Source organism: Protopterus annectens, chromosome 2.part0 (assembly GCF_019279795.1).
Source record: "Protopterus annectens isolate FY-2018-M chromosome 2.part0, PAN1.0, whole genome shotgun sequence".
In the NCBI taxonomy this organism is placed as follows: Eukaryota; Metazoa; Chordata; order Ceratodontiformes; family Protopteridae; genus Protopterus; species Protopterus annectens.
This window is the reverse complement of record NC_056728.1, coordinates 435,471,994-435,486,831: the sequence shown is the minus strand read 5'-3', so window position 1 is coordinate 435,486,831 and position 14,838 is coordinate 435,471,994. Positions and strand designations below refer to the sequence as shown.

The window sequence follows — 14,838 nt, the reverse complement described above, 5'->3', positions numbered from 1 at the left end:
AACTTTATAATAGCTAGCCGTATGGTACCTTAGCAATGCCTCTGAGCATTTTTTTTACTTAAATCTCTTTTACCTCCCTTAGGTACTTTACTTTCCATCCCCTTATATTTCCATAACTATTTTCTTTTACTTCCTTTTCTCTCCTCCATACTCCCCTCCTCTCTACTGTAACCTTTCTATTTAATATTTCTTCCTTCTTGCTCTAGGCAATAATGCTTTATATGGCTTATTTATTTTCTGATAATCTCCACATTTTTCTGATTTCAAGATTTACCTCTACTAGTTCATAGATGTAGTATGTGCTGAATTTTATACTTTGTTGCTACATGAATGTTTTTGTACTCATGTATTATTTATTCATATTCATTGTAATGTCACTTTGTTATTGTTATGTTATCATTTGTTGTGGAGCTTTTCTCCTCGAGTCTCCACTGAAAATGGGCCCCCAGCCCAGTTAACTTACTCGGTAAACAAAAGACAAATAAAATAAATAAATGCTAACTACAAAATAAGAAAAGCTACAAGACATATAGTACACATAAATGGAAAACAATGTAAATATGGTTTGTTTTCTGTTCTGTTAATGTATGTTTGCCTATGTCTTAAGTGATAATTCAGTAAAGGTGTTTAAAAAAGGAATAAATGTCTTACATGCATGCAAAGGAAAAAAAACAGACTTGGTCTGACATATTGTGTCACACTATGACAATTTGCTTACCAGTCATGCAGACAGTCATAGTAACATTAAGTAGGCCTGTACCAGGGAAACCTGAATCCACGCTTCTGTTTTATCAGAATCCAACAAGCCAGTAATGGAACATGGACAGAATGGGACAGTTTCTAGAGCAGAAGGAACCAACCCTGACAAATAACTTACTCATTTACTATGATAAACTGGTTGGTAGACTGGTCCGCAAACCAAATGCAATCCTCACCACATAGGCAGTTACAACACAGAATTATGAGTTTTAGTTAGAATACAATACTTGAAAGGACATTATACAGAGAGAGAGAGACCAATAGCACAGTTTACATCACAAATGAGGTCTAACATAAAAGTGGAATCTAAGTGTGCACGCAAGAAAAATATAGTATGTAGATAAAATATTTGTACTCTGATGTTTAGGGCTTGAAGACAGGTAAACCTATATGTTCCTGTACAACCTGCTCTATGCTAACTGGTTAGCCAGTGTCAGTGACATAGGAGAGTTGTTAAGAGTCATCATTGGACTTTTTGTCACTCTCTGTGCTTTTAGCAGATCCCCCTGAAGGAGAGAGACTGAGCTTAACTGTGCAAATAAGCCTCTACTTCTAGGAAAGGAAAGGGCACTGCATCATGCATGACAATAAAAACTCAAAAGACTCTGCACTGGAAACAGTAGCAAGTAAAGCAATTTTTGAAACTCTACAAGCCCACATAATATCTGACCAGGAGAAGAATACTTCCCATAAAGAAATCTCAGAATGCAGCTGACTTGAGCATGTCCACTAAGAAAGAGACTATTAGGTTAGCATCAACTGGAGCAATTTGTTTATCCCCATCCATTTCCAGGGCCTGAACATGTTTATACCCTTAAGAAATGGTTCTGTGCCATTTTACTTAATACTATAAAATCATTATACTGGCAATCTGAATCGCAACAGCTTCATTCAAGACAGAAAAAAAAGCTTGAAGAGTTTTCCAAAAAGCTCTGACATTGAAACCAAAGCTATACAGCATCATGCCCTCTAGAACCTGACATGCATTCTCCAGCTTGCCGAACAGCCCTGTGCGGTGATCACTTGGATCAGAAGCATTGGAAGGAGACTCCCTCATGTAACTAGCCTGGTAAAACTTAGCAAATCTTGCTTTGCCATCACTATTGGCCCCTGTGGGACAAGGCGATCCAGGGACTAAGAATATTTCAACTGGAAATGAAAGGACCCAATGACTACTCATGTGAAACCTGGTCAGTGGAGCCACTATAATGGCCACTGCTACATATCTCAGCACTTACAGAATGTATCTGAGCCAGCATAAGTTAATCACCTAATTTACCTATGATGCATCTCAATTAACAGCATCACTGCACAGGCTTCAGACATTCCAGGTGGTGGCTCCTAATATTGCCCTGGAAGTCCATAATTTTCCAGTGGTCCTGAAGAAGCTGACAAACTTGATGGCCTTCTGGAAGCCACAAAACTCATCCAATACCCTAAGCAATTCACATTTACTAACAATAAAATCTGGAAGAGAAGGCAGAAATCTTGTTCAAAGACATTAACTCCACTTCTATGTCCTTCCCTTCTTTAAAGCCTCAAGAAATAATGCCAATGCCAGTGCCATAGGATACAGAAGTAAAGCCTTAACTATGGCCCAGCCAACCCAGGTTCAGGTAGCAGCTTGGGTATTCTGATTAGCTGGCAGGGATGAACTGGTGTGCCTATCCCAAGGAGGAGGAGGCATTTGCCTAGGTGCACCCTAAATGGATGAGTGGTCTAAAGAAGTGATAAATCCAAGGACAGAAAGGAAGGGGAGTGTCAGAAGAAAAAATTCAAACGAGTCGCATCTGCCTCAGGTGATGAATTTTCCTTTATTAGCAGCTAACCAGATCACACAGCATATCGGCCAAGATGTCCGGTCTGGACTGATCTGATCTCCTCTGATCTGATCAACTTGTTTACTGACATCAACTTTTATACTGCAAGCAAAACAACTTTTTGTTACATTTCTGACCGTTGACAGTTGGCTATGAAAAACATATAGGAAAAACATGTTCATCACAAATTACCTCGAACCCACAGCTAGTACAGAATGTTCAAGAAGTACAGAATGTTCAATTCAACAACGGTAGCTCAAATTTTCCAGGAGACACAGCCTGCCCCAGTAAATTAACTCTTACTCGGCCGTGGGTCCTTATCCCAGGCTTCACTGAGCTATAACCAAATCTCTTTATTCTGAAATGCAGAAAACAGATATCATTCAGGTTCATAAGCAATGCTGCATTTTGTTCACAGATGAGGCCCATCTTTGATAGGCATATCCCAACAAATAACATGTTCACTTTGCAAGAACAGGAAAAAGACAAATAACAGTATGTTTTTAAAACTTTTTCTCTTAACATTTCCCCCCTGAAAACACTTTTATTTGTCTTTTATTTCAGCAATATATGGTAAAAACGAAGTTTTTCTTTGCATACATTACTTCATTGGCAAGACAATTTTTTAAACTTCAAAAACATTTGCAGACAGTCACATTTCAATGTATTCACTTTCACCAGTCAGTTGCAATTGCTGGTACATCGTCTTCGTAACAGCAGTATCAACCAGTCTTTGTAGAAGACCTCTGATACAGGGTATACAACAACAACCACATACCACCACGATAGCCACAGCGACTCCAACGGACACCAGGAAACTGATGATGAGATGACTCAATTTTCCAAACCACGCTTGTAGAAAATCTGTAAAGGGATTATTTACCCCAGAGTTCTCTGCCAATTCTTCGGAGAACATCTCCAAACCTTTCAAAGCTCGAGTGATACTTCCATCAGGCGCAGTGTTGTTTGGAATGTATGTACAACAGAAAGTCCCAAACATCTTGCAAACTCCTCCTTCTTTGGCCAGGAGCATATCCAACGCAATTCGATTCTGCCATGCCACCTGCGAAGTGGCCTCCAGTTGTTCAGCAATTCCTTTCAATGCATCTTTGGTATAGTTCACAAAACGCTGCTGGTTATAGTAAATGTAGTTGATCCAGTCCACATTCTTATTACATTGAATCCAGACAAAGATGGATGTTAAACCAGCTGCTATTTGGTTTATTGCTTTGTATTCATCAGGTACGCCCCTTGGTATGCCAATGCTATCGATGTAGACACCGTTATCGAAAGATTGCTTCGGTGCCTCTCTTTCGCCTACTCAACCACTTCGGCTTTATTTCAAGTTCTCTTACGAAATTGCTTGCTGGAACTGGGAAAATGTAGAATGGCAGAATTAACTTTGCAAGTGCACAAGTTCCCTTCCAGGGAATTGTAAGCCTTGATCTGAGTTTGTTGTCTCCACATAACCACCATACGTCTGCTAAACTATGAGTTTGGTTCTCCAGAAATGGATTCCTATTGCCATTCACAGTAACATTGCAATAGTTCTGTCCCATATTGCCATAATTTTTCCCTGTGCCATCTCTGGAAATGCACATATACGAACCTGGATAGGAAATCGCTGCAGGTGGTTTCTCAACTTTGCTTATGACCGGAAAACGCTGAATTTCATCTTTGCATTTATCTTCAGTTTTGTTGAAAAATAACTTCAACAGACACGTTAGGTTACCTTCATCTTGCATCAATGGGACTGTTGCTAATTGCTGTTTACCTTCAGCACAAGAAATACAGTTCTCACGATGTGCTTCTCGGGTACTATATCTAACCCAAGATAACCATTCATTATGGTGTACGAATCCCGTCTCGAGTAACAATTGTTCTTCTTTTGTGAAGGCAAAATCTGCTTTATTTGTAGCATTCTTAAGGCTCCGTACTTTAAGTTGGAGGGTCCCCAAAGGATCAGTTCTAGTTGGAAGAGACACTCCGATTCCATAAACTCCTGAATCACTTTCTTGTGGTGACACAATGGTTATGCTAACTACTCCGGTACCTTGGAAATGCACAATTTTTATTCTTTGTTGCCTGCTTTTATCTTTCTTTGGTATCACTGACCACTTGTTTCCCATTCATTCACATCTGTTGACCACCAAACACTTGACCAGGACGTACAGTCTCTATTGCACAAGTATTTTGCACGAGTCAAGAAATTATTATTGTTCCATTTAGAACAGTCCAAAATTCCTTCACAAAGTTTCACCTTAAACACAGTAGTAACACCTGTTTGCACTTGTAGCACCACCATTCCTTTTTCTCTTGCAACTGCTCCTTCTCGTATGGACATATTTACTTTCGCCACCAAAATCATCATGTGACAGTTCGAGTACCAGTTGAACATGGCCATCCTCCCTAAGGACTACCTCGCGCCGTTGGTTTCTTCACTGGGTTTGAGACGAACTAACCCCTATTGGGCTAATCCCCCTTTGTAGCCAGACTTTGCGCTCAGAGGTCCAGTGGAGTTTGACCAATATCAATGGCAGAAGGAAGAGCCTTGAGTTTTTTACAGTGAGTGATATGAATCCACGAAGTCCTCTCAGCGATCTTTACAGCCGTAGGTGTCGAGATAAGTACTTGGTATGGGCCTTCCCACCTGGGGGATGACCAATTCTTTCTCTTCACAATTCGGATCCACACCCAGTCCCGGGTGCCACGCTTAACAAGGTTTCATTTCTGGAATCTGCAAAGGAGTCATTGGTTACAAGAGATTTGACATTTAGCAGCTTCTTCATATAATCCGCTAGATCCTCACCCCGGTCACGTTCCGCTGGCAACAATCCTTGCCACTGCGGGACGTAATATGGTCTCCCAAACAAAAGGTCAAATGGTGTAAGTCCTTTGTAGGAAGGTGAGATTTGCATGTACAGGAGTGCCAACGGAAGGCACGCAGTCCATAACCTATGTGTTTCTGCCATTAGTTTGCGGAGCTTACTCTTCAAGACACCGTTGTGTCTTTCCACCAGTCCAGCTGATTGGGGATGGTAAGCACAATGATTTTTGAGATCAATTTGAAACACTTGACCCAATTTCTGAACAATCTGGTTAACAAAATGAGACCCATTATCACTGTAAATGCATCTTAGTAGGCCAAATCGGGGAATTATTTCTGTAGTCAAAAGCTTTGCTACTGTTTGTGCATTCGGATGCTTCACTGGAAAAGCTTCTACCCATTTAAAAAAAGCATCAATAATGACCAAACAGAACCTTTTTCCCTCTGAGGGTGTCAATTCAATAAAGTCCATACAGTGTGTGTGGAATGGATACGGAGGGGTAGGGAATGCCTGCTGAGACTTCTTAACTCCCCCCTGAGCATGATACTTTGCACATAAACAAGATAAACAGAATTGCTTTGCATAAGTTGAAAACCCTTTACACCAAAACACCTTAGACACTATTTGAATCATCATCTGTACTACTACATGGGCAGGTCCATGGCTAACCAATGCCGCATACCTAAAAAGGTTTGAGGGTAATACCATTTTGCCATCTGATGCCCTATACAACCCACTCTGTTGAGTGATACCATATTTTACCCAACAACATTTTTCCTTCTGTGTCGTCAATGTTTGCATTACTTTTAGTGTCTCTAAATCTAAGAGGTGTCCGGGCTCCAAATCATTATCATGTAAAAGCAAATCATTTTCTTGAGCTGCCTTTTTTGCAGCCATATCAGCAAGGGCATTTCCCCTGGAGACAGGATCTTTTCTGTTGGTATGTGCGGAACATTTACATATTGCTATCTGAAGTGGTAGTTGCACTGCATCTAACAACTGTAAAATTAAATCTCTGTGATTTATTGGTTTGCCTATCGCAGTAATCATTCCCCTATTCTTCCATAGTTGAGCGAAAACATGTACAGTGGAGAAAGCATATTGACTATCTGTATAAATTGTCACTTTTTTACCCTCCCCTAAGGTACAAGCTCGAGTCAAAGCCACCAAACTCAGCTGCCTGTGCAGAATAAATGTTTGACAATCCTTTTGCCTCCAAAACTTCAGTTTCTGTGGTGACAGCATACCCTACTAGTGTTTTTCCTACAGTGTCTTTCTTTGCTGATCCGTCTACAAACAAAACGAGATCAGAATCTATCAACGGAATATCCGTTAAATCTGGTCGGCGAAGTACTTTGTCATGAATGCTCTCTAAACAAACGTGTGGAGTACCTTCTTCTGGAGTCGGCAAAAGTGTCGCCGGATTAAGAGTAGTACATCTTTCTATGGTCATATGAGGTTGTGTCAGCAGCACTGTCATACACGACAAATGTCGACCAGGAGATAAAAAAGTTATCTTATCTTGCAAAAGTATAGTAGCTACTGAATGTGGAACCCGCAATTGTAATGGGTGAAACAAAACTAATGATGCTGAGGCTTGTACTGCCATGGCGGCCGCCACTACAGCTTGAGCACAATGTGGCAATGCCCTTGCAACAGGATCTAATCTGGAGGAGTAGAAAGCTATCGGCCTCTGTTTATCCCCATGTACTTGTACCAGAACCAAAGTCATATATCCTCCCTTACAATCAACCATTTGTACAAACGGCTTAGAATAGTTCGGTAAACCCAAAACAGAGGATCCTGCTATCAATTGCTTAATTCTTATAAATGCCTGTATTGCCTCATTTGTCCACTGTATATTATTCCTAGCCGCCCATGGGAGCATCATAGATCAGTGCGGTCAATGGCCCTACTTCCTCAGCATAGTTAGGGATCCAACTTCTACAAAAATTAGTCACACCTAAAAAGGACATCATCTCCAACTTAGTTGTGGGCATAGGTGCCTCAAGAATTGCTTGTTTTCTTTTGTTCTCCAATTGTCTACCTGCCTGCGAAATTAAATAACCCAAGTACTTTACTTGTGCTTTCCACAATTGTAACTTTTCTTTATTTACCTTATGTCCTTGCTCAGCTAAAAAACTAAGAAGGGCAAGGGTATTCCTTTCTACAACTTTCCTGCATGGGTGAGGCCAACAAAATATCATCTACATACAACAAAACCTGGCTTCCCTCTGGGGGAACAAACTGAGCTAAATTCGTAGCCATTTCTTGTGCGAATATTGTCGGACTCTCACAACAGCCCTGTGGCAATCTGGTGTAGGTGTATCTTTTACCTTGATAAGTGAATGCAAACCAAAATCTACTCTCCTTATGTAGTGGTATGGAGAAAAAAGGCACTGCTTATATCTATGACAGAAAAATATCTCTGCTGAGGTAAATAAGTCATTAAGTAATGTATAGGGGTCAGGGACCACCAGTGCTCTTGGGATCACAGCTGAATTAACTGCTTGTAAATCCTGAACCAACCTCCATGACCCATCCGGATTCTTTACAGGAAACAACGGAGTATTGCAGGGCGAATCTGGGCATTCAACAAGAATTCCTACCCATTTTAGCTGCTCAATGACGGGCTTAATTCCTTCCTCTGCTTGTTTACTTAGCGGGTATTGGTGCTTACGAGGTCTAAAACCTGACTTTGGAGTTATACAAACTTCACCTGCTGTTTTCATCAGTCCTACATACCCTTTACCTTTTGACCATAAATCTACAGGTAAGGCACTTAACGCACTATCTTCCTCTTGAGTTAGGAGGATTTGTCATGCCATTTTTGTTTTGTCATCCCTGAGGTGCACACTTGGTTGTGCCCAAGTCACCCAATTTAATCTTTGTACCTGGATCTGTTGATCCTTCAACTGACTTTCAGACATTGTGTCCCAATTTGTTACCTTTTTTGCCAAATCTACCCAATGTGTCCCCACCACTTTAGTAATCGAAATATGTGGGCTATAACCTGAGCGATATAAAGAACTCATTTCCTTGGTCAAAGTACAGGTCACTACTGTATTACCTTGCTTATCCCAAAACATATCATTCCAAATTATCCTTGCACATTTGTGCCTAAAGAATTATTTTTCAAATTCTTTATCCGGACCAGGGGCCTGTCTGTAGTACATAGTACAATGTAAGTGTGCCGCAACCTGCGGTGACCCGCTCCTAGATTTACTTAAAGCTAGGTTAATTAAATCTGTATCAACCCTCCCCGGCCTGTTTGAAATCAAGTCCTGGCTATACCAGTAAAACAAGTCTTGTACTCCTTGTACCACCAAGCCATCCGCTAACCTTTTCGCCTCAATGCCTTTAGGTGTGGGAATTGCCGCTATTCCAAACAAATGCATCAAATCTCTTCCCAGCAAATTAACTGGACAAACTTTCGATATAATTACCCTACACCTAACAGTTTGGTTTGTTTGCGGATCTGTGAACAATAGAGGATGAGACTGTGGTTCCTTATAGATTTTCCCGTTTGCCGCTTTCACAAGGACAAACTCATCTGTTTCGCAGTTCGGGAGTAGAACTGCTGGACCCAAGAGTGTACGCGGATGCACCTGAATCACATAAAAACTCCACTTTCTGTCCCTCAACCAAAAACTCTATCATGGGCTTTTGATCCAGATGCGTAGCAATACCCAAATGTGCCAGGTTTATGACTTCACAGTCACAATCCCGCCCTTCCTTAATTTCCTGGGTGTCCTGACATTCATCGCAGAGAGTGTCTGCCTCATCATCATCACAATCATTCTCGCTTTCTTCTTCTCTACAATAATCACAATAATGAATTTGGCGCCTTCCTTTACTATCATATAGTCATGCGGAGCCCTTGTTCATAAGCTGTGGGGGATGTTGCCACTCTTCGCAGTCGGCAGCAAAGTGCCCACGTCTACCGCATTTAAAACATTCTCCACGTTTTAACCTCCCCTCATATTCCTCTGAATGTCCACCCTGTTTATACGATGTGTCCCATTTCGGGCCCCCACGTCTTTGTATGCTACCACGGCGCCCTTGCCCCCTTTGGTCCTGTACCAAGAATATACCACCATTATCCCCCTACTGCTAACACTTGTACTTTCTTTTTTTAAATTGAAATGTCGCTCAGCATGCCGTGCATATTCAAACAAAGGTTGCAGTCTACATGTTCTGTGATCAACCATATGCTTAGTTATAAAACTATTTATCGGAGCCTTACAACCTTTAAGAAAAGCGTTTTTCAATTGCTGTTCGTACGGACTATCAGTAGTCTGATCCTGCGGAATCATCATTCCACAATGGTTATTGAACACTTCTGTCAATCTTACAATATAGTGATCTACAGATTCATCATAATTTTGGATGCACTGATTTATTACTGTCCAATCTGCTCTTGGACGCCACTTATAACAGATCAGTGACTCGCGTGTCTAACACCCCAGAATTATGCTTTAATGTAGTGCCGTCATCTGCCTTACATGTCCAAGTACCACAAACTAAGTGCCAATCTGGACGCAGGATTTGTCGCACTACTTGTTCTACTTCTAAACCATTTAGATGATAACTTAAACGCATACCAACTATGTCCTCAGAAAACTTTTGAAAATTAACCTTGGGATGAGGAATACCATCCGTAGCTCGTTTTATATCCTCTCTAGCCCAGGGACGATAAACTAAAATAGTTGGCTCTTGTCCAACATCCCCTGCTTGTGGGTTTACAACTTGTATTAAGGGAAGGGCTTCTGAGTGGTCAGAAAGTTTAATGGCCCAACATCCTTGCCCTGCTGGTCCCGACCTTAACTGCATAGGTTGGTCTACCGGTTGCAAAGCAACCTTGGGTACTACGGGAATTTGCGGGTAAATTGGAGGGGTCACAACATTTCCTTGAGCAGCCAATAACCCACCATGCTGTACAGATCCCACATCTTCAGACTGATATTGAGGAGGTTCCGCCGGTACAGCAGCAGTAATTTCCCCATACAGTGGGGCAGTTGCCTGCCTTTGTACCGCACAAACTGTATGCTCATCCTCCTTATCTAAAAATAAAGCTACTTTTCCACTTGGCACCAGTGATCCCTTTTGATTTTTTTTTTCTTTTTCCTGGCACTGTTTTTCTTTTATAGCTCATTTATTTGCCTCTTCTAACCATTTTTGTGCTTGGGGAAATCCCAATTGTCTTTGTTTTTTAGTTCTAGTTCCCGCATCTCTTTTCAAATCTCTAACCAATTTTGCACAGGCATTCTTATTCAGTGTACCATCAAAATCATATCTTGACTTCCACTTTTTCAAAAATTTAACATTATTTTTGTTTAAACATTTCATATACTTAGCATCAACATTTAAACAGGCATCACTCTCACACTTGCAGCAACTTGAACCCATGTTTCCCCTAGATTTCTTTCTTTTTTTTTTTTTTTTTCTTTTGTCTTTTTCTCAGGTATTTAGGACTGTATCAAAATTATTTTACAGGGCTTATTATAAAATGGGACTATCTTAACGGGTGACCCTAACAAAATAATCTTAACAAGTAATCCTACCCATCCTTAACTAAAAATAAAATCTTGTCGACAAGATTAAATTAAATTAAAAGAAATTTATTTTTCATCCTACCTGAACCAGATGAGACTCCGTTTCCCCTTTTCGTTCAGAAACCGTCCCTCAGACAGGGATCAGAGAGCGGCCGGCCTCTTTTCAAAGACAAATCAGTCGGAGGGCATTCAGTCGAGGGAATCATAAGATGAGAAACCCTCACCTGCACAGGGTTTTCGGTCTCTCTGTCAGTCTGATCCGTATCTTCGTAGAGGTTTCCGGTCCGAAGGACCAAAATGTCAGAAGAAAAAATTCAAACGAGTCGCATCTGCCTCAGGTGATGAATTTTCCTTTATTAGCAGCTAACCAGATTACACAGCATATTGGCCAAGATGTCCGGTCTGGATTGATCTGATCTCCTCTGATCTGATCAACTTGTTTACTGACATCAACTTTTATACTGCAAGCAAAACAACTTTTTGTTATATTTCTGACCGTTGACAGTTGGCTATGAAAAACATATAGGAAAAACATGTTCATCACAAATTACCTCAAACCCACAGGTAGTACAGAATGTTCAATTCAAAAACGGTAGCTCAAATTTTCCAGGACACACAGCCTGCCCCAGTAAATTAACTCTTACTCGGCCGTGCGTCCTTATCCCAGGCTTCACTGAGCTATAACCAAATCTCTTTATTCTGAAATGCAGAAAACAGATATCATTCAGGTTCATAAGCAATGCTGCATTTTGTTCACAGATGAGGCCCATCTTTGATAGGCATATCCCAACAAATAACATGTTCACTTTGCAAGAACAGAAAAAAGACAAATAACAGTATGTTTTTAAAACTTTTTCTCTTAACATGGAGTAATAACCCCTCCCCCAGCAGACCCAGTCACCTGCATGACCATCCAGGACTCTCAAGATCCACAACAGCCCAAGCTTGGGCTGGAGAAAATTTGGGGGTAGATGAAAGTGCTGGTAGACTCAGCAATAGCTGGGGGGGACTGGAATGGCCAGAAAGTATGAAACAAAAACAGACAGAAAAGAAAAAAAAAGAAAACAATGACACAGTAGTTCTTTTCCATACAGTGAGGAAGACAAAGGGCACCACTATAAGTGAAGTCAACTTGAAATCTACTCTTCTAGCTAATGCCTCTAGTGGCCCGGCTACAGAACTAGATAAAAACCTTAACTACTGATTCCATATAGAAAATATTTTGCTGATGCCCTTAGTGATGCTATCATTGACCTGCCCCCTGACTGTGGGACAAAATACACTGATAGTGGGTGATGGCTATCAAAGAAGAGTATCAACAGCTTACTAGCATCCAGCAGAATAGCCCACAGACCCATTAAAAAGCCAATGAGCAAAAAACGAAGTCTTCCAATGGGCCCCCTTTATTTGGTGAAATTCAGCAGCACAACTGACATGTTCTCCAGTAGGGAAAATGAAGCAGGTGGAATAGTACAAGGGAGAAGCAAGAATCATCCATACAGAACTCCTCAATGAAGATTTTACTGAGGTCCTTAGTGACACTACCACTGACCTGCATACTGTCACTGGGGCAAAACTTAATAATAGTGGGTGACAGCTGTCAAAGATGAGCATCAACACTTCAGTGGCATCCAGTTGAGCAGTTTACTGTCCCATTAAAAAGCCAAACAGAAAAAAAAGGGCGGTCTTCCAGTGAGAATCCCTTTATTTGGTGAAAACTAGTAGAATGACTGACATGTTTCCAGGAAGGAGGCTAGGATCTTTATGGTCATAAACCATGTTGCTAAACATTCATACACTGGGTGACCTCTCTCTCTTATTAGAAGGGCATACCCCCCCCCAAAAAAAAGGTTTCCCGTGTTTATCTACCGCTGAGGAAGGAGAGTGGAGCTTTCTTGATCTTTGTCCTTTTTCCTGTCATAGATTTCTTGGCATATAATAAGGGACTTTGGGTCATAAATGAGAAAAGGAAAGTACACAGGATGCCTGTCCTGTCACATTATCTTCTTAACTGCATTTGTTATAAAGCTGCCTTAATCACAATCATGATATCAGAGGTAGTTTAGCCACACCAACCACCTGAACTCAGCTGATTTTTTTTTTTTTTAAAGCCGATGACTTCACTTTCTCACATCCCCACTATGAAGGAGGAAAAATACTCTGGGGCTGCTAAAGCTTGGACTGCATACTTGCACTAAAGAAGCTTTGCTCTGTCATCCAGTCATGAAAGAACAGGCCTCTATAAAGTTCTGGCTGGGTAAATGATCAAACACCCTGCATTTGCAATTCTGAAACAAGATTTCAATGTTTTTTTTCATAATAATGAAAAAATATATATTACACATCTGACTTGAATTAAATGACATTTAAGTGCAGAAAAGAAAGAGTATTATTAGATTAACTCTACCCCTGAAATTAGCTCATCAAATGAAGGAACGAACTACGGGAAGGTGTGATGGGAACTCCACTGTGTACAATCAGCTAATACAGAACACAAGGATGGGTTGTAAGAGATGGCAAATCTCATGAAAACTACTGAAGAATGATACTGGCTGGCTCTGATGTAGAGGAAATTTTAATGAACAGTAAAAGCCTGCTGCTTGAGCCTACTCTTGACAAGATTACATAGTCTTATTTACATTGCATTAATTAAAAAAATAAGTGTGTCGTAAAATGTTGATATCAAGTGTAAATCTGAAAGCAAACATATGTAAACAAAAGAATAACCAGAGTGAGCTGAGTGAGAGTTAATGGATGATTTAAAATAGGACGAAAATTAACACATTTGGTTATATTATACTACCAAAACAACTTAAAGTTGAATTTTTTTACAAAAAGAATATAAGCTAGTACCTGTAAGATGTTAAAGGCACATTAAAGTCTTGTCCAGGTAGAGCTGCTCCAAGATGATCTGTTTCATCATACACATTCAGTGTTACAAAAAAATGATTCTTAATCTGTGTAAAAGAAAAGACTAATTAGACCACAGTATGCGTAACCATGGTTTTGCATGTAAATATACACTGCATATATTAGGCATTTCACATGTATTACACTCAAACTGCCCTAAAAGTAGAAGATGACAGACTTCTAAACTTCCCAACACTACTTTTAATTATTTTCTAATACAATTCAACTGTTTTCTCTGACAGATTAAAAAGAACTGAAATGGATAGAACAGAAAATAAGAATTTATCATCAGCTGCACCCTCTACCTCAGTAAATAGCAGCAGCTCGCCTCTGGGACTGGGGTCTAATAAGGTGTGTGCCAGTGAGTGGGTGAGCAGTTTTTATCTACAGGTTTTTCTTCCATTTCTACACTGGTAGGCAAACACAAATCTGCACTAAAACAAAAAACTTTTTTGTGTGAGTTTCTTTGTTGAATATCTGCTATGCATAACCCCTGAACTATTTAATTTGTTCACCTACTACCATGTTTATAGCTGCAGTATCTTTTCAGGAGTGAGCTTTCTTTCTAGATGCAGGTGTTACCACCAAAATGTGTAAATCAAGGGGTCAGAGTTGTCATCATACTGCGAATGGAAAGTGTTTCCTCTATGTAGTTCAATAACTAAACAGGTACCAGTAAGAAACTGCAACTGGCGTCTTCTATAACACTTCTGTGCATGTGCCTACTGGAGTGTCTACGTCACTTTGATTTATTAAGCCTGAAAGTGTTCTCCCTTTGGTGTTGAACAATGCTTTGCCTCATTTTCAACCTTCCCTTGGGGATCAGGAAAGTTATTCCTCACCCACTCTATCTTCTCCTCCCCCTCTAGCTGGCTCTCAGGTACCTAGGCTCCTAGACAAACCTAAACCACTGCTGATATACTTAGATGATCTGTCCCTGTGCCCGTAGGCCAGATGAAGCACAGG

At 40.5% G+C, this 14,838-nt stretch overlaps 1 protein-coding gene across 2 annotated transcripts in view; it reads right to left on the bottom strand.

Moving 5' to 3' along the window:
• The window catches only part of VPS13A (vacuolar protein sorting 13 homolog A), a 4,910,496-nt gene that overhangs the window by 1,429,025 nt on the left and 3,466,633 nt on the right, over positions 1-14,838 (bottom strand). For both annotated transcript variants that reach the window (XM_044060868.1, XM_044060869.1), the window contains exon 46: positions 13,816-13,919. In XM_044060868.1, the coding sequence (XP_043916803.1) occupies positions 13,816-13,919 (104 nt within the window). The remainder of the gene's footprint in view (positions 1-13,815; positions 13,920-14,838) is intronic.